The sequence below is a fragment of the Ostreococcus tauri genome (genome assembly GCF_000214015.3).
Source record: "Ostreococcus tauri WGS project CAID00000000 data, contig chromosome 03, whole genome shotgun sequence".
NCBI lineage: Eukaryota > Viridiplantae > Chlorophyta > Mamiellophyceae > Mamiellales > Bathycoccaceae > Ostreococcus > Ostreococcus tauri.
In genome coordinates, this window is record NC_014428.2 from 749,426 (window position 1) to 773,148 (window position 23,723).

Here is a 23,723-nt window from a genome sequence, read left to right on the forward strand (position 1 = left end):
CGATGAATCGCCCGGGATGCGAATCGATCGCGGTCGCGACGTAGGTATGGTCGAACCCTAAATTTATCGGCTGCACGATTAGCGCGGCGCGCACGGCGTTGGCGTTCATGATTTCAATCAACTCATCACTCGACCCGGGACACGGCGGTGTTTTGCCGTCGTCGTACGCGTGCGTCTTTTCCGACGGCCAGACGTGGACATGAGCGTCGATGGCGTTCGTACGCATGGCGCGAGCGAGCGCACGGGAGGCGGAGGGGTGGAAAGGGCGCGGGCGCACGCGCGGGACGCGCGCGAGCATGGTTGTGCAGTTAAGACGGAGCGCGGAGCGTTGACGGTGCATCACGCGGGCGGTGCGTCGCAACATCCATCAGTGTTACGATGGGTGACAATTACTAGGTTTAGAGTCTAACGTTGGTCACGACGCGCAGTCGTGACGAGATATCAACAGTCCCAAGGCCTCAGAGAAGAGCTCTGGCTACTAGTCACTGGTAAATGAACGGAACCGTCGTCCAGAGTCATGTGGAAAAATGTCATGAAAAGTGGACAAGCAGGACCCGGATAATTCGGTTTACAATCAATCTCCATCGTCCTCGTCTGCGTCGGCATCCTCGCCGTACAAATCCTCGTCCTGATCCCCGCTCTTATCGAAGATTTGTTCCAGGGAGTTGACGACATCAGCATTGGTCTCCATGAGGAAGAAGAGGTCATCCAAGAGGGCCTGCCGGGTCTCTTCCTCCGTTTCGAACTCCCGCGCCGGGAGCTCTTCGAGCTCGATGACTTCATTTATTTCGAGATCGACGTATGCCTGCTTGAGCGCTTTGAGTTCGTCCTCGCTCACCACGGATGTCACCACTCCGGGAGTTGTAGATCCGAGACGACCGCATCGACCGGCCCGATGTAAATAGCTACTAGTAGACGGGGCGTCGAGGCTGTATATGTACTGAATATTCGGCATATCCAACCCGCGCTCGCTTTCTGCCGTGCAAACTAAGATGCTCGCCTTATTATCCTTGAAATCTTGCACCACTCGGAGCGCCTCGATGCCCTCCGGGAGGAGCATCAAAAGCTTGTGTTCGCCCCAGAGCGCCTTTCGGACCGGAGCGGCGGTGACTCTCGCAGCCTCGCTGTTCGGAACGAATATAAACGTACGCGGGGGTGGAGAATCTTGACCTGCCTCCTCGAGATCCTTGCGAAGCTGGCGAGTGAGCGCGATGAGCTTGCGCGCTCTGTCCTTCACGACAATCATTCGATGCGAAATACCAGGAGGAACCCTCAATCCTCCCCCGGTTGTGATCCAAATCGGATCTTTCATGAGCTTCTGTTCCGTGCAACTCTTCACTAATTCTTTCGACAGCGCTACCCCACTCAGGCATACGCACCGATCGTCCATCACGGGCTCGTACGGGGACGGCTTCAGGAGCTCTGCCATTGCTTCCGGGTGTTTCTCAAAAAGTACATCCGCCTCGTCCGCGATGAGAAACTGCGCCAGATCCACCTCAAGATCGCCTTGAAGTTTGAGAAACCGTAATTCCTCGGGCGTTCCCACGACGATCTCCGCGACGGCAATATCTGGATCGGGGTTCCTCACGTGCTTCTCCATGTCGAAGACGCCTCTCACCTTGACCCCACGCGGGCCGATGTATCGATACATGTTCGCCGTGTCCCCGGGTCGAGCCTTACTCACATTCCCACCGAGGATCCGCCATATCAACATGCAATTCTGAACCACCAGCTCTCGCGTCGGGACGATCACCACCATCTGCAGCATTCCCCGTCCGACAAAGTTCAACCCGTCGACGCTCGGCATCAGGTACGCGAGCGTCTTCCCGCTTCCCGTCTGACTCGATATCACGATATCGTTCACCGTCATCATCGCCAACGCCGCTCGCCGCTGTATCGCCGTCGGATACCTGAACCCTAGATCCTCCGCTCGACTCGCGATCCAGTTCGCCAAGCCGAGCGAGCGCCAGTCCAAGAGTTGCTCTCGCGCATCCGTCATCCCTTGCAGCGCCTTCAACTTTTCGCTCGCCTTACCCGCGAGCTCGTAATCCTCCACAAATATCGCACGATTGAGCATCGTCGTCAACGCGTTCTCATCCTCGGTCGCCTCGACGTCAGCGAGCGAGAACGCGGGAGAATCCCCCGCCCCGGACGGTCCCGCGCCCGCCTCCTCACCGCCCTCGTCCTCGCCCCTGGGCGCGTACGACGCCCTCGCGCGCGCGTCGCGGCGATCCCGCGGCGCACCGCGGTCGACTCGACGTCCCGACGCGCGCGCGAGCGCGAACGCGCGCGCGCCCGCGTCGAGGGCCACCCGCGACATCGTCTCGCGTCGCCCCGACGCGTCGACGTCGCTCGATCGGCGTCGGCGGTCGGGGTCGATCGGTGCGATCGGTGGACACGGGTTCGATGTCGAAAGGGGACGAAACGCACGCGAGGACGGTCGAGGACGCGGCCGCGCGCGCGGTCGCCGAGCGCATCGATCGACGACGTCTTCGATGACCTTTTCGATGACCCTCTTGATGACCCTTTCGATGACCCTTTCGATGACCCTTTCGAGCACCCTTTCGATGACCCTCTTGATGACCCTTTCGATGACCCTTTCGATGACACCCTTTCAATGACCCTTTCGATGACCCTTTCGATGACCCTTTCGATGACCCTTTCGATGACCCTCATGATGGCCCTTTCAGTGACGCTTTCGATGACCATTTCGATGACTATTTCGATGACCCTTTCGATGACCGTTTCGATGACCCTCGTGATGACCCTTTCGATGACCCTTTCGATGACCCTTTCGGCGCGATGGGCCGATCGAGTCCCATGGACCGATACTAGTACCACCGGTCGATGTTGGCCTTTTCGTTCCGATCGGTGCTCCATCGGTGGGGTGTCTCGATCAGTGTACGTTTCGAACGATCGCATCGCACCTATCGAAGCGCCGATCGAGCGGAAAGGGAAGATCGGTGAAGACCGATCGACGCCGCGCTTTTTATTTCCTGGAAACGCGCGCGCGGAGACGTTCGTCGACGCCGCGCGCGATGCGGTCGACCTCAGGACTGGCGCGCGCGATCACGAGCGTGGAAACGAGTCATCTCTCGGGCGCTGTCGAGAAACCGAGGGACGATGCGCGGCCGCGCACGGTGGGACGTCGTCAATGCGGCGAAATCGTGGGTCGTTGTCTCTGCGCGCGATTTCGTCACCCTCGAGCGCCCTCGCGCGTCTCCGTTGCGGCTTTCGACCCGTCGACCGCGATTGATATGGTGAAGGCATTCGCTATGAAGCCATCGCCGGGATTGACGGCCGCCACGGTGGCGAACACATCGGTGTTCATCGGTGGATTCAGCGTGCTTCGACTTGGATTGACGCTCGCGGGTGTCGCGCACTCGTGGTTCCTGGGCACGGTGCGTCGAAAACGACGCGTTTTCGACGAATAATTACATCCTGGTGTTCTTCGCGGTCGTTCGATTCGGATTTGGGAGGTGATGACAGAATACAGATACTTCTGAGCGCGCGCAACGCGTGTCGACATCGTTGGCCCAGCGACGGCCGCTCCGTGAGCGAGTATGGACATAAGTTTTCAATCTGATCCCAGATCGATCGAGTCGACGGCGAAGAGGCGCGGTGTTGTATATTTCTCACGACTAACTCGCTTCTCGCGCGCCCAAGTAGGTTGTCATGGCGGCGTTTGGGCTCGGCGGGTACGTTCTTGTGTGCGCGTACTTCATCGTTGGCAGCGCGGTGACCAAAGTTCGACTGAAGCAGAAGCAAGCGGAGGGAATTGCGGAGGCAAGAGGGGGACTACGGGGACCAGGGAGTGTGTGGGGAAGTGGGGCGGCGGGTATCTTGTGTGCTATCGCCGCCGTGTCTGGGCTGACACCAGTGTCAGCTGACCTGTGGCAGCTTGGATTTGTCGCCAGCTTTTGTAGCAAACTTAGCGACACCACTGCTAGTGAGATCGGTAAGGCGTACGGCAAAACGACGTATATGAGCACTCCACCGTTCAAACTCGTTCCCAGAGGCACGGAGGGGGCCGTGAGCGTGGAAGGTACGCTTGCTGGGATTGGGATGTCGGGTCTTTTTGCGGCGCTGAGCGTTGTCGTCGGTCAGCTCCCCAACATCGGGTCGGTAGGCGTGTGCATTTTTGCAGCTTTCGTCGCGAACACGTTCGAGAGCATGCTCGGAGCCGCGGTACAAGGAAAAGAAGGGTACGATTGGCTCACGAATGACATCGTGAACGGAATACAGATCACTGTCGCCGCGTTTGTCGCGATAGCGATAGGATCGATTGCTCGACTGTAAATCGACCCGTTAGTATGGTTTACAATCTAGACTTAAGTTTCGTGTCCAGCGGACCCTGGGCCAGCGTTCGTCCCTGAATTGCGCAGTTCTCCAAGTAAGGACACGGTTGGTAAAGTCCACCGTATCGGGTCGCCCAAGTTCTGAGCTTTGTTGCGATGACGGCGGCTCCGACGGAGTCGCCCCAGTGAACGATGCCTCCTCGGAATGCGGGGAAACCCATACCTAAGATGGATGCCGTGTCGATATCGCCAGCCTTCACGACGATACCTTCGTCTAAAACTCTACAAGCCTCGTTGACAACGGGGAAGAAGATCATCTCGGCGATCTCTTGCGGGGTCAACCCGTTCGGGATTGAAGAACCATCAAGAGGGAGTCGGGTCTGAGCCCGAGAGGCCGCAATGAGACCCTCAACGCCCTCGGGATCCGGGGTAGCCCGACGCTTGTTATCGTACTTGTAGAACCCAGCCCCACTCTTCTCACCAAGTCTTTTACTCGCGAGAAGAGAAGGGATGAGGGGAGATTGATAGACTCTATCTGGGAAATCGTCGATGAAATTTTTCCCGACATGAACACCCACATCGTGTCCGACCAAGTCACCGAGTCTGAACGGTCCCATGGGCATGCCAAACATCATAATTGCACGGTCGATGGCGTATGGATCGCACCCAATGTCCACCAGAGCAGTGGCGCTCATCGTGTAAGGGAAGAACACGCGGTTCACTGCGAAACCGGTACAATTGCCGACAACGACAGGAGTCTTCCTGATTTGCTTGCTCAGTCCCAATGTGTCGACCAAAATTTGCGACGGTGTGTCTTTCGTGCGAATAATCTCGAAAAGTTGCATGACGTGCGCCGGAGAAAAGAAGTGAGCGCCGACGATACGTTCCGGATTCTTCATCTTGGTGGCGATCTTTGTGATGTCGATTGTGCTCGTGTTCGTGCTCAGAATGCAGTCGGGCCTGCAAATCTTCTCCAAGTTGCAGAATATCTTCTGCTTAAGGTCCAAGTTCTCGATGACAGCTTCGATGACCATGTCACATTGACGGAAGTCGTCATCCGAGAGGGTCGGCTTGACGAGGGACATGAGCTTCCGAGCCTTGTCTTCAGTCATCCGTCCTTTTCGAACCATACTCGCCAAGTTGGACTGGATACGCCCAACGCCAGCGTCGAGGAACTCTTGCTTGATTTCCTTCAGAACGACTCCGATACCAGCGAGTAAGCAAGCGGTGGCGATTCCACTTCCCATCAATCCTCCTCCCACAACGCCGACAGATTTCATCACTCGAGGCTTGAGACCGCCATCTGTCACTCCAGGTACGATGTTCGTTGCACGCTGAGCGAAGAAGAAGTGCACTAAACCCTTCGCAGCCGGAGAAGACACCGCCTTCTTAAAGTTCACGGCCTCGCGTTGCAATCCCGCCTCCGGTCCTTCGGTGATCCCGACTGCGACGGCATCCACACAGAGGGCCACGTGAGGCATCACAGACTGAACATGTTTTGCCTTCTTCCCGGCCTCTTTCAGAATCGCCTGCGCTGTTTTCGGATCCGGAAGTTTATCTTTCCGATACATGGAGAGTTCTCGCTTCGTTGAGCCGCTCGCAATCGACTTGGCGAGCTCGCACGCCGCGTTCACTGCGTTCGCCGGGTCGACGATTTTATCAACCAAACCAAGTTTGAGCGCCTCCTCCGCCTTGATCGACTTGCTCTTGAGCATCATCTCTAGCGATTTCTCCAATCCGACCAGTCTTGGCAATCGTTGCGTTCCCCCGAACCCAGGAATGACCCCCAACTGAAGCTCCGGAAGCCCCAACTGCGCCCCCGGGGTCGCCACCCGCGCCGCGCACGACATGGCGACCTCCAATCCGCCACCCAACGCCAAGTTTTCGATCGCCGCCACGCACGGTTTCGCCCCACCTTCCGCCAAGGTGCACAAAATTGCGTTAAATTCTCCAACATCGCTCGCAGGCGCCCCCTGGGTCGATTTTCGCAGGTGACCGATGTCGAATCCGCCGCTAAACTTGCCGCCGGCGCCTTTAATCACGATCGCCTTCACCCGTCCATCGCCCTGCGCCTCTTTCAGCGCCTTCTCCAGCCCCTCGAGCACGGGCAGAGCGAGCGCATTCACTGGTGGGTTCGACATCTCGATGACGCACACGCCGTCGCGCACGGAGGACGTGACGCCGGGCATGATTGTTCGTTGGTTGGTTGACCTCGCGGAAATTCCGAATTCAGTTTCTTTGTCGTCCGTGCGCGACGTCCCGCACGCGCGGTTCACGCGGTGGAATCGATGAAGGAGTCGGCGAGCGTTTGTGCGCGCAAGAGACGTTCGAACGCGCGGGACGAACGAAGGGGGTCGACGTGTGGGGGACGATCAAGTGGTGACGAGACAGTTGGACGGGGACGGCGCCAGCGAGCGACGGGAGGAGGGGAAGGCGACATCGAGTTCCGTGAACCAAATGAGGTGCGGATGGAGCGGTAGCGCGATCGAAGTATATAGATTACGATCGGTGCGACCGCTCGGGGTGCGGCGATGGATGACTGACGGTGTGGAATCACACGGCGTCGGCGACGTCGGGCGAAGCCGGTGCCTCGTCGGACCGTCGAGAGCTCTCGTCGAGGAGCTCAGCGTGCTTCTTGCGGAGCGACGACACGAGGGTCTTCTCGCGATAAGAACCTATCGCGTGAGAGTCGTCCCTCGTGGTCTCGCGCTCGCGACGGTCGTTGTCCACGAGTCTTCGATTGAGGGCTCGCCTGACGTAGAGCGTGACGCCGCTGAATAGGATGCCCATGAAGCATAGAGCGGGACAGATGTACGTCCACGTCGCAACGAGGAGCTCGATGTGGGTGACGGTGTCCTTGATGGAGTCGTACACGTCGTCTCCGACGTCGTACTCGAGACTGGTCCACGAGATTGGGACGTAGAAATGGTCTCCCATCGCGGCGCCAGACCAGAGAGTGGTGAAGAAGAGGTCCGTGCGGTCAATCTTGAAGTTTTGTTGGATGGGGACCCGCATGCCGAACGTATTCCCGGTGTGCTCATAGATAGAGAACTCAATGTCGTGTTTCGCCGGGTTTGGCGAGAACGGAGAAGCACTCGACGTCGGATCGACGTACCCGCCGAAAAGGCGTGGGTCCGCTCGATGTCCGTGAGGGAGAGTGTACACGCTCGGAACGAGCTCGAAACCACTCACGTTGAATATCCCGTAGAAGTTGGCATTGCGTCCGCACGCGGTCTGATTCACTGGGCACGACATAAATTCCTCATGGGCGACACCGAAGATCTCGACAGAGACCTTGTCATTCTTCTGGACAGCTCGGCCAGGGCGATGACGAAGCGTCAACGAGCGCTTGAGATCAAGTCCCATGCCGAAATCAGCCCAAGCCTTTACGTCGACCGAAACCCCAGTTTTCTTAATATCGTGATACTGCCCGGTTGCTATGTCCTTACCGAGAACGCTTTCAACGTGACCGGTGTGAGGATAGATCACCGGGCCTGAGCCGTCGGAACGACTCAAAATTTTTGTCGCGTCGCGCGGAGCGCCCACGCCGGTGGCGACGTGATAAGGAGTCGATCCATAACTGTGAGCCCAGGTGCTTGTATCTGTCAAGTTCCACGGGACATGATCGTTATGGATCGTGCGTGCGTCTCGAATCTTCGTCACAGAGCGAATGATTCTTCGGGGGTCTCCAGCGGGATATGTCGGCGACACGACGGGATCTTCGTATCCAAAGATCCACTCTTGTACGGTACGCTTGATCAAAATTCCGCTCGAATTCGCACCCAATGTTGGCCCGAGCATCGCAGTGAACGCATCTTTTCCGTATGTCGTCATGGCGTGCTGCAGAAATCCTTGCCAAAGTTGGGCTTGAAATGGAGGAATTGAAAGCGACGCGGCGAGTGATGTGGAACTCGCGGCCAATGTCCCAGCGGCCGTCTCACCTGTGTCGTCATTCACGACGGAAACATACATCGCGGTAGACGTCGGGGTCGGAATAGAGACTGAAGATACTGGGAGTGAGGCGCTAGCAGCGGCCCACGACGCGTACTCTGGGACGTAAGGGAAGCCGGTGAGGAGAGATGGTGGGACACCGATGGCAGTCAGCTCGGTGACAGACATACCACCCAGAGGACTCAGGGTGAACATCTGCTCCAAAGCCAACGCTTGAAGCGCGGTGACGCCTCCTTGAGCAGCGACGACGAGGTTTGGGAACGCGGCACTAAGGGTTGGGTCGTTCGCCATCCCACCGAAGAGCTGGGCAATCCCGGCTACCAATCCTGAGAGCGTCTTCGGCAAGGACAACGCGAGGATATTTGTCTCGCTCCCCACGGTCTTCACCATTCCAACGTACGCGAGATTGAAAGACACGATCTGGACGAAAAAAGTTAAATCGTCGACAAGTCCGCATAGTTCGATAGATTCGTACCTCGTCACTCAATGCGCATCCCGGGCAGAAACTTCCGGTATCTGGCTGAGCATACAGCGTAGAGACAAACGACACCTCCGATTCATCGCTAGAGAACGTGATGTTCTGGCGCTTGTTCACAGTGTTCGTCAGGACGTACGGTCCGACTTCGTCGAGATTTGGAGCATGGGTACCGGCAAGAACTTGGCTCGGGTTTGTAACGTTCCAGAAATAAACATACGTGTTGAGATGGTTATCGCAGGTGGTCGTCTTGGATGCCCAGCACTTGTCTCCCCGAACGATCTTGTAATCCGAGGTGGTGCTAAGAGCGGGAACGTAGACAAACGCCAAGGGAAGGCTGATAATGAGAAGTAAGATCGACGCAGCTAGAACAATCTGTCGATAGAGTGAGTATTGGCTCGGGTTGGTCAAAAAATGAAGAGACGCACCTGAAAGAAATAGTTCTTCGTGCTCGAGTCGACGCCGCCATACGTGGTCAGCACCTTGGTCGGTGCCGTACTCGTTTCATCGACCTCGATTTTCTCCAAGGAGTCGTACTCGGACGTCATCGAGTCGCGGTCTGAGGCTTCTATTATTGGCTCACGCGAGGGTGTGTTCTTTGTCGAATGTAAACTCTTTCAATTGTTACATGTCACTTCAAATGTCATTATCAGTCCTGGTTCGCGCGCGAATCGTCCGGTTTGGCGAATACCGTAGGCGTGTCTAAATCTGTCATTAGTCCCCAGCCGTACACGAGGGTCAAGAGCAATCCCCAGAAGATGACGACGCCCGTTATGACCTGGACTTGAGTCTCGCACAAGAAACCGCACTCCTGGTCGCTGGAGGCATCGGACGCGAGAAGCGAGCGACCTGTCGAGGGTCGTGATGTGGCACCAGCTCTAATGGACTCCTCGTCGAAAAGAATTCCGACCGCAGGCACGCCGGCGCGCTCAATCGTTTCCAAATCTTTGGCGAACGCTTCCGCCGCGTTTTGAGGAGTCCTGTCTTCATCTCCACACGTCATCACCACCCCTCGCAGCGTCCCCTCCTTCGTCCCTGCGCGCTCTCGAAGGTACGCCGCCAAAGGTTCGGCGTCGAACACCACGTTTTCGCCCTCCTTCATCCCGCTCAGCGCGAGCTCGCGCTCGCACTCGGGTCCCACGAAAGCCCGTCGCCCACTCGCCGCGATCGCTTTCGCCGCCCCTCTTCCACCGCGGCCGTTCGGGGCGAACATCCACACGCGCATTGCACTTTCATCAACTCCACCATCGACGACATCACTCCCTCGAATCCGTCGCATCGCTCGTCCGAACCCGTCTCCGCCCAAACTGCCGCGCGCCCGCGCGGCGAGCGTCAACTCCGCACCCGCCTCGTCCGTCCTCGACGCGCTCGAAGTCACACCCAGCGCACGCGCGAGTACGTCGTCCGCGTCCACGTCCGCGTACGTCACGCCCACGTTCGAGCGCGCGTCGCGCGAAGAGAGTTCTCTCTCTTTGAGATCATCGCTCAGTGTCTGTTTGATTCCTACACGCTCGCGCGCGCGCACCTCCACGAGCGCCGCGCGCGCGCCCGCGACCGCGCCGAAGACGCCCACGACGCCGAGCGCGATCGCGGGCGCGTCGCGACGCGCGCGCCGACGCGTCATGCTCGCGAGTGGATTTCTGGCGTCAGTTCGATGCGCTTCGCGCCTTCGCTTCGCTCAACCTCGTCGCGCGCGGTGGCCCCGGGCCCGGTGCGACGCGCTCGTTCGAAAGAACCCACGCGCGCGCGCGCGGGCACGGCCACCAGGGCGATGGCGAGCGAAGAACGAACGAGCGCGTTGAGGATTCGTTGCGCGCACTGCGATGCCGTGTTCGACGAGCGGGCGCTCCCGTACGACGCCGACGTCGACTCTCTCGCGTCTTCGGCGCTCAGAGAGAAGTTTGTTCGATTGTCTCTAGATTCCGAGAGCGTGGAGTTCCTGAACAGAGCGCGAGCGCGGGGACGGGACGAGTGCGAGCGGTTGGCGAGAAAGTGCACCGAGCTGCGGCGGACGATGTCGTTGACGGAGGCGAACGCGATCTTAGGGCGAGGGAAGATGTTCGTGTTCAGTGATGCGCACGTGGAGACGTTGATGCGGGCGTGCGGGGAGGGTGCGGGTGGAGGATGGTTCTTGGACGTCGGCGCGGGCGAGGGCGAGGTCACGCGGACGCTGGCGAGGAGGTTCGCGGGGACGTGCGCGACGGAGAGCTCGCCCGGGATGGCGTCAAGGTTGAGAGAAAAGGGTTTCGACGTGGTTTTGGAGAGCGACACGGTGGAGAACGTGGTACGCGAGACGAGGGCGCGAGGTGGGGATGTGAGCGAGGACGGTTTCGACGTCGTCGCGGCGCTCAACCTGTGCGATAGGGTGCGATCGCCGAGAGCGTTGTTGAGGGATTTAAAACGGGCTTTGAAGGCAAAGACGGGGATATTAATCCTCGCCATAGTCGTCCCATTTCGTCCCTTTGTCGAGAACGCCGATGGGACGAGGTCTCAACCCGACGAGCGTCTCGACGTCCCGAGCGCCGGTTCCTGGGAATCCGGCGTCGACGCGCTCTGGACCGAGCTCATCGCACCGCTCGGCTTCGACCTCGTCACCTTATCCCGAGTTCCCTACATATCAGAGGGCGATCATCTGTACGACGCCTACGTCCTCGACGACGCCGTCTTCGTCCTTCGCGCGCCGCCGTGACCCGTCCGGTTACGTTTCTAACTAGATTGTGATTATTCTCATTCATTCACCCCTCGTCCCTCACTCCGCGTCTCGCGAGCCATCAAGCCCGTCGACGACGACGCAGTAGAGGGCACACACGCGCAATGCGAGTCATCACGCCGCCCTCGACGCGCGAGTTACGCGCGAGCGTTCGAAGACAAGTCGTGGACCAGAGAGTCTCTTTGGACGTCTATTTTCGAACAGCCGAGCACGTGTACACGCAGGTGGGGCTCGGATGTCGCGCGCGATGACGCCGGTGTCGGGTCGCGTCATCGACTGGGGTAGTCGGTTCGTTCGCGGACCCGGTGCGCGGACGCTGAGGGAGACATTTGGATGAATTCTGAGTTCGCGGCGAGCGACCGGGACGCGACCGTGACGGGCGACTCGGCTCGGAAAGTACGGACGGCCACGTCGAACGGGACACTGACGACAACGAAACGGTTACGATCGATCGCGCGCAGGCAAAGATTTATAGGGCGGAGGAGAACTTACCGCAGTTGTATCGGTTGCTCTACGCGTACGCGTCTGTAGTGCTGGATACGATGGCGGAGCACGGGGAGTGGGAGGACCGGCGACACGGCGAGAGGGTGCGACGAGAAAAGACGCGGTGCGAGGAGGCGCTGAGAGAGATGGAAGTGTTGAAACCGATGATCGATACCGAGGCGGAGGCGTATCGGGCGCGAGCGACGGCGGTGGCAAGTTCGGCAGAGGCGCAGAAAGTCCGAGTGGCGGCGGCGGTGGAGGGACGCGTAGAGACCGAGCGGAACGCAGGCGCGTCGACGGGGACGAAGACGTCCACTCGTGTGTCGTTGGGTACGGGCATGATCAGCGACGCGGCGGGGTCGAGACACTCGCTCTTCGGGGCGAACTTGCCGAGCGCGAGTGCGACGGAGTTGGCGGCTCGATTGGCGGCGGCGCATCCAACCGGCAAGACAAACGCGAGTTCGGTCGGAGAGGCGGCGCCGTCAGCACCGGGGGTACCGTCGACGAGGCATGCGCACTCGCTTCTTCCTCCACCGCCACCGCCGCCGCCGAATGAGGACGGCGTGCCGTTCCCAGAGGGCATCATGTACAACGCCTCGAGCGTGGATTTTCAGCCCAAAGTTGTCGTGCAGGTTCCGTCCACGGACGAGGCGGCGACCGATCACACGCGTCTCGACACTCGACTAAAACTCTATAATCTCCGCGAAAAGGTCGTACGAGGCGATGGGAACTGTCAGTTCCGAGCCATTGCCGATCAACTCTTCCGCGACCAGGAGCGACACGCCGAGTGTCGCGTCGTCGTCATCAACCAACTTCGGCGAAGAGCCGAGGACTACTCGCCCTACGTTCCCGAGGATTACGATGCCTACGTCGAGGCGATGCGCAAAGACGGGTGTTGGGGTGACCACATCACCCTACAGGCCGCCGCCGACGCCTACGGCGTCCGCATGTGCGTAATCTCTTCCTACAAGGACAACTTCATCGTCGAGATTCAACCGCGGGAGCAGCGCTCGTCCCGCGTGTGCTGGATCTCCTTCTGGGCCGAGGTGCACTACAACTCCCTGTACGGAATCTAGCGATAGAAACTTAAAATCAATAGATACCGCGGCGTTTCTCTCTTCCACTGGTATCGGATCATCGTACAGTCACGCACCGCGTCCGCGACGCGTGGAAACCGTCCCCCAATTGTGGATGCGTGACACCGAAAACGCCCCCGCACCCGCCGCACTCGCGCGCGCGCCCGAGTACTTTCAACTTTGTAGTATTGCAACATCACTGTCCGCGTCCTGCTCGGCGCGCGCTCGGGCGCGCGACCCCTCGCGATGTAGTCTACATAGTGTACGCATACGTCGACCATCGCCGACGCACGCGCGCGGGACACCGTCGAGCGAGATCGCGTACACGAAGGTCACAGTACGACACAAAAGCACGCATACGTGCCGACGCGACCGCCCCGCGCGACGGCGACGTCATCCACGCCGACGCCGACGCCGTCGGGCGCGACGTCCGGGCGCGCCGCGCGCGATGACGCACGAGACGTGTAAATTCTTCCTCGTCGGTGCCTGTCGCAACGGCGCGCGGTGTCGGTTCGCCCACGACGACGGAGGGTCGGACGTCGCGAGCGCGCGCGTGGACGGTGGGCATTCTCGCGAGCGGTGTAAATTCTTCGCGAGCGCGAACGGGTGCACGTTCGGTGATCGGTGTCGATACGCGCACGACGATGGGCGTGGGAACGATCGGGGGGGGGGGATGCGAGCGAACGCGGCGGCGTACGCGCCGATGGGGGGGATCGGGACCGCGGGGGGGACGACGGGTTGGCGCGGCGGGCGCGGCGCGGGACGGGACGGGGCGAACGCGGGACCGATGGACGACGGAGAGGAGGAGTGGGGGTACGTGGACGAACACGGGAACTGGGTGTCGTTTGATGACGAAGGTGACGGGGCGCGGGAGTTTTTGGCGGCGCAGTTACCGGATGAGGATGATCTCTTGGGACTCACGAGCGAGACGCCGGGGGAGCCGGATGGGGGCGACGCGTGGGGGTTCTACGACGAAAATGGACAGTTCGTCGAGCTCTCGGGCGAAGCGGGGGCGTATCTGCAGACCCAGGAGCACTCGGTGCGTTAAAAATACATTTCTTCACTCGATGCATTGTTGTACCTTACAGCGCGACGCGCGATGATTTCACGACTACCACGGTTCTTTGACGATGATTGGTTTGTAATTTCGACGTTTCGACGAATAACAGATGGTCTAACGCGGTGCTTTCGCTCGTAGGGCACGATGAACGATGATGAAGCGTTCGACAACATCGATGATGTCGCTCTCGAGGAGCTCTCGATCGGGGGAGACGAAGAGGATGAGCGCGTCGCGGCGTCCGCCAATCTGGAATGCGCCGTGTGTTTAGAGGTGGTTGCCCAACGCCCTCGCTTGGCCGACCGACGATTCGGTTTGCTCAACGCGTGCGATCACATATTCTGCCTGGGATGTATTCGCGGATGGCGACAGGGTGGCACGCAGCGCGGCTCCGAGGCGTCGGCGTCGTCGAATGAACAGGCGCGTATGTGTCCAATCTGCCGCGTGACGTCCCATTTCATCACGCCCGCGACGACGTGGCCACGCAACGCGGATGAGAAGAAGGAGATGACGGAGGCGTATCTCGCGCGCATGAAGAAGATTCCGTGCCGTTTCTTTGATGGTGGCGACGGTACGTGCCCGTTCGGGACGTCGTGCTTTTACGAGCATCGGTACAGGGCGACCGGGGAACTGGAGGAGAGCAACGTGAGAAAGAGCACCGCCGCGGATGGTAGTCTGAACATCATCACCCCCGTTCGATTGAGCGATTTCCTTCAGACATCGAGACGACTGCGATGACACGGAATGGATCAATGTAATACGAAATTCTTACAATTCAAAGGACTTGAGGCTTTTAAAAAGAAATAGACTAAGTAAATACGCTGCTTCTAAGGTTCATAGCTCAAGTTGGGTCCGAGCCAACGTTGCGCCTCCGATAGGTCCATCTTCTTACGATCAGCGTACTCGGTGACTTGATCGGCGGTGATCTTACCGACGTTGAAGTACTGAGAGCACGCACCTGCGAAATAAAGGCCGGAAACTGACGCCGACGGAAGCATGGCAAACGTTTCCGTGAGCTCGACGCCGATCTCCTCCTTGACCTTCATCAAGTCCCACATCGTGGCTTTCTCAGTGTGGTCCGGTTGAGACGGGTAGCCCGGCGCCGGACGGATCCCTTGGTACTTAACCTTGAGTAAATCGTCACACGAGAACGCTTCATCCTTGGCGTAGCCCCAGTGATCCTTACGAACTTGTTCATGAAGCAATTCCGCGAAGGCTTCGGCGAGACGATCAGCCAAGGCTTCAGCCATGATGTACGAGTAATCATCGTTCGCCGCCTTGTACTCGGCGGTGAGCTCGTCGAGGCCAAAACCGGCAGAGCAAACGAACATGCCGAGGTAGTCCTTCACGCCGCTGGACTTGGGCGCGATAAAGTCGCTGAGCGCCATGTACGGCTCGTCCGTGTCCTTCTCGGCTTGTTGACGAAGCGTGAAGAAGGTGTGCTGTGGCGTCGATCTGGTCTCATCCGTGTAGACGACGATGTCGTCGCCGACTGAGTTCGCCGGATAGAACCCGTAGATGCCCTTCAACGTGAGTCGCTTATTTTCCTTGATCTTTTGAATCATTGCGTTGGCCTCGTTGAAGAGCTTCTTCGCCTCACTGCCAACGGTTTCATCGTTGAAAATCTTTGGGTAGCCGCGGTTCGGGTAACGACCGCGAAGCTGCCAAACTTGGAAGAACGGGTTCCAGTCGATGTACGGGAGAACGTCATCGATCGAGACTTCGACAGATTTTGCACCGCAGAACTTCGGCGTGACCGGGATGTTCGGTGCCACGGTGAAATCCACAGGTTGGACAGTCGCCCGAGCCTTCTCAAGGGTCAAGTACTTACGATCCTCCAAACCGGCGTAGAACTCTTCACGCATCTCAGCATACGTCTCATTGATGTCATCAAGGAAATCAACGTTCTTCCTGTCGTCCAACAGCGTCTGAGCGACCGGGACGGCACGAGAGGCGTCCAGAACGTGAATGACACCACCCGAGTAGTTTGGCGTGAGCTTCACAGCAGTGTGCATCTTTGAAGTCGTCGCTCCACCAATTAGAAGCGGAAGCTTCATTCCGCGCTTCTCCATCTCCTTCGCAACAGTAACCATTTCATCCAGCGACGGTGTGATAAGACCGGACAAACCCAAGATATCTGCTTTGTGTTCCACGACGGCATCGAGGATCTTTTCACATGGGCACATGACACCGATATCAACAACCTTGAAGTTATTGCAACCCAGGACGACGGCGACGATGTTTTTACCGATGTCGTGGACGTCACCCTTTACAGTGGCGATCAAGAACGTGCCGGCGGTACTCGCCTCCGTGCTACCGGTGGCGGCCTTCTCGGCATCCATGAAGGGGATGAGGTGACCGACAGCCTTCTTCATCACACGAGCAGACTTGATGACTTGTGGCAAGAACATCTTACCAGCACCGAAGAGGTCACCAACGATGTTCATGCCGTCCATGAGGGGACCTTCGATGACCTCCAAGCACGACGAGTACTTGCCGCCGATGCGGCACTCCTCAGTGTCAGCAATGCAGAACTCATCAATACCCTTGATGAGAGCGTACTCGAGACGCTTCTCCGCTGGCTGGTTGCGCCACTCCTTGCCAGATCCAGCCGTCTTCTTAGATGTCGCCGCCACACCCTTCTTGCGAAGCTCGGTGGGCTTGGACTTCGGGTCAAGCGTGGCCGCGAACTCGAGCATGCGCTCAGTGGCGTTTGTGCAACGGTTCAAGAGGACATCCTCGACATACTCGAGCAGCTCCTTGTCAATCTTTGTGTATTCATCTTCCTCGACTTGCGCTGCGTTCACGATACCCATGTCCATGCCAGCCTTGCACGCGTGGTACAAGAAAGCGCTGTGGAAAGCGCGGCGGACGGGCTCGTTGCCACGGAAGGAGAATGCCAAGTTGGACACGCCACCACTGATCTTGCAACCCGGGCAGAGTCGCTTGATCTCACGCGTGGCGTTGATGAAGTCAACGGCGTAGTTGTTGTGTTCTTCCATTCCCGTACCAATCGTGAGAATGTTCGGGTCAAAGATGATGTCCTGCGGGTTGAAACCAACTTCCTCGACCAACAGCTTGTACGCACGGCAACAAATGCGAATCTTCTCTGCCTCAGTCGCCGCCTGCCCTGCCTCGTCAAAGGCCATCACAACAACAGCGGCGCCGTGGCGCTTGACAATACGCGCGTGCTTCAAGAACTCCTCCTCGCCACCCTTGAGGGAGATGGAGTTCATGATGCACTTGCCTTGGCTGCACTTGAGTCCAGCCTCGACAACATGAAACTTCGAAGAGTCGATCATGAACGGAACCTTGGAGGCATCCGGCTCAGAGACGAGCAAGTTGACGAAGCGGGTCATTGCCGACTCACCATCGATCAAGCCGTCATCCATGTTGATGTCAATCACGTGAGCACCGTTTTCGACTTGCTTGAGGGCGATCGCAAGAGCCTTCTCAAAATCACCGTCAACAATGGCCTTCTTGAAGATGGTCGAGCCAGCAACGTTGCATCGCTCACCGAGGTTGATGAACGTCTTGCGGTAATCCTTCTCGTCCGGCGAGTAGTTAAACGGCTCAAGGCCAGAAAGACGCATGATATCCGGGATGCCATGCTTCTTACGCGGCGTGTACGGCGCCACCATGTCCGCCAAGGCACCGATGTGCTCATCCGTAGTTCCGCAGCAACCACCGATGCCGTTCAACAGACCCTTCTCGAGGAAAACGCGGCAGTCTTCGGCCATTTCGGCACCCTTTTGGTCGTAACCGCCCATGGCGTTCGGCAAACCAGCGTTCGGGTACGCAAACACCCAGCAGTCGGCGCACTTACTCAGGTTCTCGATGTACGGGACCATATCCTTGGCACCGAGAGCACAGTTCAAGCCAATGGCCATCGGCTTGGCGTGCATCACAGAGTTCCAGAACGCCTCGTTCGTCTGGCCAGACAACGTACGACCAGAGTTGTCGACGATGGTACCGGACACGAAGAGCGGCAAGCGAGTGCCGTACGCGTCAAAGAATTTCTCAATGGCAAAAATCGCAGCCTTCGCGTTGAGGGTGTCAAAGATGGTTTCGACCAAAAGCATGTCAACACCACCTTCCACGAGCGCTTCGATCTGATCATAGTAGCCGTCAACAATTTCGTCGAACGTGCACGCGCGGAACGCCGGGTTCTCGACTGATGGAGACACGGAAAGCGTTCTGTTTGTCGGACCAATGGCACCGGCGGCAAAACGTGGCTTGTCCGGGTTCTGCTTCGTAAACTTCTCGCACGCCGCCTTCGCCAAACGAGCGGCAGCGATGTTCATATCGCGCACTTCGTTCTTCTTATCGAGCTCGTAGTCGGCTTGGGCGATCATCGTCGAAGAGAAGGTGTTCGTCTCAATGATGTCGGCGCCCGCTGCGAGATACGCCTCGTGGATCTCCCCAATCACATCCGGCCTCGTGAGCACAAGAATGTCGTTGTTCCCCTTCAAGTCGTGCGTGTGCTCCTTGTAACGCTCTCCTCGGAAGTCATCCTCGGTCAGCTTGTACCTCTGCACTGCCGTACCCATGGCGCCGTCAATCACCATCACGCGTTTTGCCATGATACCCTCAATGACGTCAAACGCCGGGCTCTTCTTCATGGGGTCGACGAACTCCTTGTAAGTCGGAACCGGAAGAAGTTCGGACGCCTTCTTCGGCGCGATCTTATTCTCTGACGAATAGTTTTGCTTCGGCTGGGCCTCGAACTTTGGAGCCGGCGGCTCGGCACCGAGTCTGCGAAGCTGAGTAGGCTTGGACTTCGGGTCAAGCGTGGCCGCGAACTCGAGCATGCGCTCAGTGGCGTTTGTGCAACGGTTCAAGAGGACATCCTCGACATACTCGAGCAGCTCCTTGTCAATCTTTGTGTATTCATCTTCCTCGACTTGCGCTGCGTTCACGATACCCATGTCCATGCCAGCCTTGCACGCGTGGTACAAGAAAGCGCTGTGGAAAGCGCGGCGGACGGGCTCGTTGCCACGGAAGGAGAATGCCAAGTTGGACACGCCACCACTGATCTTGCAACCCGGGCAGAGTCGCTTGATCTCACGCGTGGCGTTGATGAAGTCAACGGCGTAGTTGTTGTGTTCTTCCATTCCCGTACCAATCGTGAGAATGTTCGGGTCAAAGATGATGTCCTGCGGGTTGAAACCAACTTCCTCGACCAACAGCTTGTACGCACGGCAACAAATGCGAATCTTCTCTGCCTCAGTCGCCGCCTGCCCTGCCTCGTCAAAGGCCATCACAACAACAGCGGCGCCGTGGCGCTTGACAATACGCGCGTGCTTCAAGAACTCCTCCTCGCCACCCTTGAGGGAGATGGAGTTCATGATGCACTTGCCTTGGCTGCACTTGAGTCCAGCCTCGACAACATGAAACTTCGAAGAGTCGATCATGAACGGAACCTTGGAGGCATCCGGCTCAGAGACGAGCAAGTTGACGAAGCGGGTCATTGCCGACTCACCATCGATCAAGCCGTCATCCATGTTGATGTCAATCACGTGAGCACCGTTTTCGACTTGCTTGAGGGCGATCGCAAGAGCCTTCTCAAAATCACCGTCAACAATGGCCTTCTTGAAGATGGTCGAGCCAGCAACGTTGCATCGCTCACCGAGGTTGATGAACGTCTTGCGGTAATCCTTCTCGTCCGGCGAGTAGTTAAACGGCTCAAGGCCAGAAAGACGCATGATATCCGGGATGCCATGCTTCTTACGCGGCGTGTACGGCGCCACCATGTCCGCCAAGGCACCGATGTGCTCATCCGTAGTTCCGCAGCAACCACCGATGCCGTTCAACAGACCCTTCTCGAGGAAAACGCGGCAGTCTTCGGCCATTTCGGCACCCTTTTGGTCGTAACCGCCCATGGCGTTCGGCAAACCAGCGTTCGGGTACGCAAACACCCAGCAGTCGGCGCACTTACTCAGGTTCTCGATGTACGGGACCATATCCTTGGCACCGAGAGCACAGTTCAAGCCAATGGCCATCGGCTTGGCGTGCATCACAGAGTTCCAGAACGCCTCGTTCGTCTGGCCAGACAACGTACGACCAGAGTTGTCGACGATGGTACCGGACACGAAGAGCGGCAAGCGAGTGCCGTACGCGTCAAAGAATTTCTCAATGGCAAAAATCGCAGCCTTCGCGTTGAGGGTGTCAAAGATGGTTTCGACCAAAAGCATGTCAACACCACCTTCCACGAGCGCTTCGATCTGATCATAGTAGCCGTCAACAATTTCGTCGAACGTGCACGCGCGGAACGCCGGGTTCTCGACTGATGGAGACACGGAAAGCGTTCTGTTTGTCGGACCAATGGCACCGGCGGCAAAACGTGGCTTGTCCGGGTTCTGCTTCGTAAACTTCTCGCACGCCGCCTTCGCCAAACGAGCGGCAGCGATGTTCATATCGCGCACTTCGTTCTTCTTATCGAGCTCGTAGTCGGCTTGGGCGATCATCGTCGAAGAGAAGGTGTTCGTCTCAATGATGTCGGCGCCCGCTGCGAGATACGCCTCGTGGATCTCCCCAATCACATCCGGCCTCGTGAGCACAAGAATGTCGTTGTTCCCCTTCAAGTCGTGCGTGTGCTCCTTGTAACGCTCTCCTCGGAAGTCATCCTCGGTCAGCTTGTACCTCTGCACTGCCGTACCCATGGCGCCGTCAATCACCATCACGCGTTTTGCCATGATACCCTCAATGACGTCAAACGCCGGGCTCTTCTTCATGGGGTCGACGAACTCCTTGTACTTCGGTGCGTTCGCTCTCCCACCCTTAGGCTTCACCTGCGGGTAGAGCTCGTGATACGACGGCGCGTCGCCGTATCGCTTCACCTCTTTCTCCTCCATCTCCTTTGCCCCAGTGAGCTCCAATACGAACGCGGTCACCATCGCGATCGGCGCCAAGATCGGCGTTGCCACGACGAACAACGCCGCGAACAACGCCGCCAAGGGCCACATCGTGAGAACGATCAACGCGCCTCGCTTCCCGTCCACTCTCGCGACGTTGTGCCATCTCGCGTACGCCAAACGAAGCTCTTGGGCGTCGAACACGCGGAGGACCGAACGCGAGAGCATCGCGACCGTTCGCTGGGAACGCGGACTCGCGCTTCGTTCACCACGACACGGGACGTTCGAGCGCGCGATGAGATTTTTAGGAAATCTCTCGACGCGTTCGTCGACTTCGCAGTGCGTCGCGCCCGTCGCGAGGCGCGCGGTGGGGCGACAGAAAGCGATTATCCGGACGCCGCCGTCCGGACACTGGCACAGGTTTGATCTTGGAGGGAGTTTGAGGAGTTACGACTGGTCGATGTGGATTGTATTTCAGACTTTGGCTACGTCGAGCGGCGGAGACTCGGGATTACGCGGCGGCTCTGGCTTCGCGTTGGGCACGTTTACCCACGTCGTACCCGCGGCTCATCTTGGTCTGATTCGCGAGCTTGTCGCGGCGTCGACGCTGGAGCGCGAGTTGGCGCTCGCGGAAAATTGTTGGAATGTCCTTCCCGGTGGCCGACATCTCCTTCTTGTACGAATCGAGGACGACACGGACATCCTGGACGTTCAGGCGAACGATTGATTCGAGGAAGGGCATGAGATCCAACAGCGCCGTGTCCTTGGAGCCGTCCTCGTACGTCCACGGCTTGATCGGTATGACGTTGGCGGGGTGAAGCTCGGCGCTCCTCGGCTTACTGCTAATGTACAAAATCTGCCCCATATCCCGATTCAGTTTGCTCAGGTCCCTGATATACTCCCCGTTTTTGTACTGCGCTGACTCTCGGTAGAGACGATGGGTGACGTACCTCGTCGGATCTAACCGTTCAATGATCGGGTCGCCGTACGTCATCAGCTGGTCCGTGAAAATCACCATCTCGTAAAACTGCGCCATGTGTGCCAAGAAGCCGTCCACCCCGGGTCGCTTGAACACCCTCCATCCTCGCTCGCGCTTCCAATTGGAATTGATCAGCGTATCGTCTAAGTCTAACACCAGCGTGTGCGGTATGTACTCCGCCTGCGGCGGGTGATCGGGCAACAGCTTATCGCTGATGGGATCCAGATAATTGTGTGACTGATCGTCCATCCACTCCCGCAGCGCCAACAGGCGCTCAATCGCCCCGCCGTACACCCCCCCGAGCGGCGTCTCTCTCAGCGCCTTCGGCACGTGCTCGTTCGCCTCCACCTCTCGCCTGAGCTCCTCCGTCGTGCTCGCGTACGTCGACGCCCCGACCACGGACCCCGCGAGCGTGCCCACGACGAGCGCCACCGTCCCGAGACGATCACTCAGCGTCCCCGTCTTCGCCGCCTCGCCCTCGGCCTCGCTCGCGAGCGCTCGAGTGGGAATCCACGTCGGCTCGCTCGCCAATCGCGCCGTTCGTCCCGATCGCGCCGCCAGCGCGCTCGCGCACCGCCGCGCCGCGCGACGCATCGCGCACGGACCGTTCAAACAGTCGCGGTCGACCCGCCTCGACGCGCGCGCGGGCGTGGGCGCGGGGCGACGCGCAATCTCGGCACGCGCGCCGAGTGCGCGCCGCTCGAGCTCGAGTCTCTTGATCCGCGAGTCATGACTCGTGAAACGGCTGCACTCGACAAAACATCGCGCGCGCGCCCCGCACACGCCCGCGTCGCGCCCGCGCTCGCGGCGACCGCGCGCGATGGGCAACGCGCAGGGTAAATCTAAACACGGCGCGAACGGCGCGGAGTCCAGGGCGAGACGATCGCGCGATGGACGAGGGCACGGACGCGAATCCTCGAGGTCCAACGAGAGCGGGTTCGCGCGCGACGACGCGAACGATGACGCGCGAGGGAGCGACGCGCTGTCGTACGGGTGCGTGTGACGATGGTTTTTGATTCTCGTCACCCGGGCGAGCGAACGACGGGGATGGTCGACGGCGTCGGAGGGATCGTTTGGATCGCGCGAGACGCTGAGCGGGACAATCGAGCGAGCGAACGCGAGCGACTGACGATGGGAATCGTGACGCGCGTGTGATAGGCCGCAGACGCCGACGGTTCCCATGGCTGGGGAGGACGGCGCTCGGGGGGGGTTTCCGGATTGGGCGACGACGGAGCCGGCGCTCGTGCCGGTGGCGATCAACTGGACTCAAGGCGGGAACAGCGTGGAGGTCGAGGGGAGCTTTGACAACTGGCAGTCGAGGCAGACGCTGCACAAGAGCGGGAACAGGGAGTTTGCGATCGTGATGTCGCTTAGACCGGGGGTGTACCAGTATAAATTCATAGTGGATGGACAGTGGAAGTACGCGCCCGATCAGCCCACGATGTACGACGAAATGGGAAACGTGAACAATGTGCTCGAGGTGCAGGAGTACGTGCCGGAGATTTTGGATAGCCTCGACGCGTTCACGGCTCCAGCCTCGCCGCCGGCGAGTTACGATTGCTCACCGTTTCACTCCGACGATTTCTCCAAGGATCCGCCGCCGATCCCGCCGCAGTTGAACATGACTCTGTTAAACGTGCCCATGGTGCCCGACGCGCCGAATCTCCTTCCTAGACCGCAACACGTGGTGCTGAATCACACGTATTGCGACGGAACCAAGGCGGATAGTGGGGTTCAGGTGCTCGGCACTACGCATAGATATCGCTCGAAGTACATCACGGTCGTCTACTTGAAATCGATGCCGCCGCAATAGGTTGAGGCTGTAAAACACTAGACTAAT

The 23,723-nt window shown here is 58.7% G+C and overlaps 11 protein-coding genes across 11 annotated transcripts, besides 1 other annotated feature; 5 read left to right on the top strand and 6 right to left on the bottom strand.

The window, feature by feature from the left end:
* Positions 1–226: part of a sequence feature (OT_ostta03g04580) that runs on past the window's edge.
* Positions 227–574: 348 nt separating this feature from the next.
* Positions 575–2,320, bottom strand: OT_ostta03g04590 (Helicase, C-terminal; the record flags this gene model as incomplete). Its single annotated transcript, XM_022984866.1, has 1 exon — positions 575–2,320. The coding sequence occupies one exon, from the start codon at positions 2,318–2,320 to the stop codon at positions 575–577; it is 1,746 nt and encodes a 581-aa protein (XP_022838588.1).
* Positions 2,321–3,038: 718 nt separating this feature from the next.
* On the top strand, positions 3,039–4,299 carry OT_ostta03g04610 (Protein of unknown function DUF92, TMEM19; the record flags this gene model as incomplete). The annotated part of the gene is made up of 2 exons (XM_022984867.1): positions 3,039–3,401; positions 3,670–4,299. 2 exons carry the CDS (start codon positions 3,039–3,041, stop codon positions 4,297–4,299), a joined length of 993 nt encoding a protein of 330 aa, XP_022838589.1.
* Positions 4,300–4,318: 19 nt separating this feature from the next.
* OT_ostta03g04620 (6-phosphogluconate dehydrogenase,C-terminal-like) lies at positions 4,319–6,487 on the bottom strand (the record flags this gene model as incomplete). The annotated part of the gene is made up of 1 exon (XM_022984868.1): positions 4,319–6,487. The coding sequence occupies one exon, from the start codon at positions 6,485–6,487 to the stop codon at positions 4,319–4,321; it is 2,169 nt and encodes a 722-aa protein (XP_022838590.1).
* Positions 6,488–6,851: 364 nt separating this feature from the next.
* Positions 6,852–8,639, bottom strand: OT_ostta03g04630 (CD36 antigen; the record flags this gene model as incomplete). The annotated part of the gene is made up of 1 exon (XM_022984869.1): positions 6,852–8,639. One exon carries the CDS (start codon positions 8,637–8,639, stop codon positions 6,852–6,854), a length of 1,788 nt encoding a protein of 595 aa, XP_022838591.1.
* Positions 8,640–9,373: 734 nt separating this feature from the next.
* On the bottom strand, positions 9,374–10,348 carry OT_ostta03g04635 (hypothetical protein; the record flags this gene model as incomplete). Its single annotated transcript, XM_022984870.1, has 1 exon — positions 9,374–10,348. The coding sequence occupies one exon, from the start codon at positions 10,346–10,348 to the stop codon at positions 9,374–9,376; it is 975 nt and encodes a 324-aa protein (XP_022838592.1).
* Positions 10,349–10,495: 147 nt separating this feature from the next.
* Positions 10,496–11,413, top strand: OT_ostta03g04640 (DREV methyltransferase; the record flags this gene model as incomplete). The annotated part of the gene is made up of 1 exon (XM_003078312.1): positions 10,496–11,413. One exon carries the CDS (start codon positions 10,496–10,498, stop codon positions 11,411–11,413), a length of 918 nt encoding a protein of 305 aa, XP_003078360.1.
* A 125-nt stretch (positions 11,414–11,538) lies between these two features.
* OT_ostta03g04650 (Ovarian tumour, otubain) lies at positions 11,539–12,993 on the top strand (the record flags this gene model as incomplete). Its single annotated transcript, XM_022984871.1, has 2 exons — positions 11,539–11,658; positions 11,896–12,993. 2 exons carry the CDS (start codon positions 11,539–11,541, stop codon positions 12,991–12,993), a joined length of 1,218 nt encoding a protein of 405 aa, XP_022838593.1.
* Positions 12,994–13,441: 448 nt separating this feature from the next.
* On the top strand, positions 13,442–14,788 carry OT_ostta03g04660 (Putative E3 ubiquitin-protein ligase,makorin-related; the record flags this gene model as incomplete). The annotated part of the gene is made up of 2 exons (XM_022984872.1): positions 13,442–14,032; positions 14,192–14,788. 2 exons carry the CDS (start codon positions 13,442–13,444, stop codon positions 14,786–14,788), a joined length of 1,188 nt encoding a protein of 395 aa, XP_022838594.1.
* An 89-nt stretch (positions 14,789–14,877) lies between these two features.
* On the bottom strand, positions 14,878–21,132 carry OT_ostta03g04670 (5-methyltetrahydrofolate--homocysteine methyltransferase; the record flags this gene model as incomplete). Its single annotated transcript, XM_022984873.1, has 1 exon — positions 14,878–21,132. One exon carries the CDS (start codon positions 21,130–21,132, stop codon positions 14,878–14,880), a length of 6,255 nt encoding a protein of 2,084 aa, XP_022838595.1.
* A 283-nt stretch (positions 21,133–21,415) lies between these two features.
* On the bottom strand, positions 21,416–22,477 carry OT_ostta03g04680 (Mitochondrial import inner membrane translocase subunit Tim50; the record flags this gene model as incomplete). The annotated part of the gene is made up of 1 exon (XM_003078317.2): positions 21,416–22,477. One exon carries the CDS (start codon positions 22,475–22,477, stop codon positions 21,416–21,418), a length of 1,062 nt encoding a protein of 353 aa, XP_003078365.2.
* Positions 22,478–22,703: 226 nt separating this feature from the next.
* Positions 22,704–23,696, top strand: OT_ostta03g04690 (5-AMP-activated protein kinase, beta subunit,interaction domain; the record flags this gene model as incomplete). The annotated part of the gene is made up of 2 exons (XM_022984874.1): positions 22,704–22,876; positions 23,042–23,696. The coding sequence occupies 2 exons, from the start codon at positions 22,704–22,706 to the stop codon at positions 23,694–23,696; spliced, it is 828 nt and encodes a 275-aa protein (XP_022838596.1).
* Between the last annotated feature and the right edge of the window lie 27 nt (positions 23,697–23,723).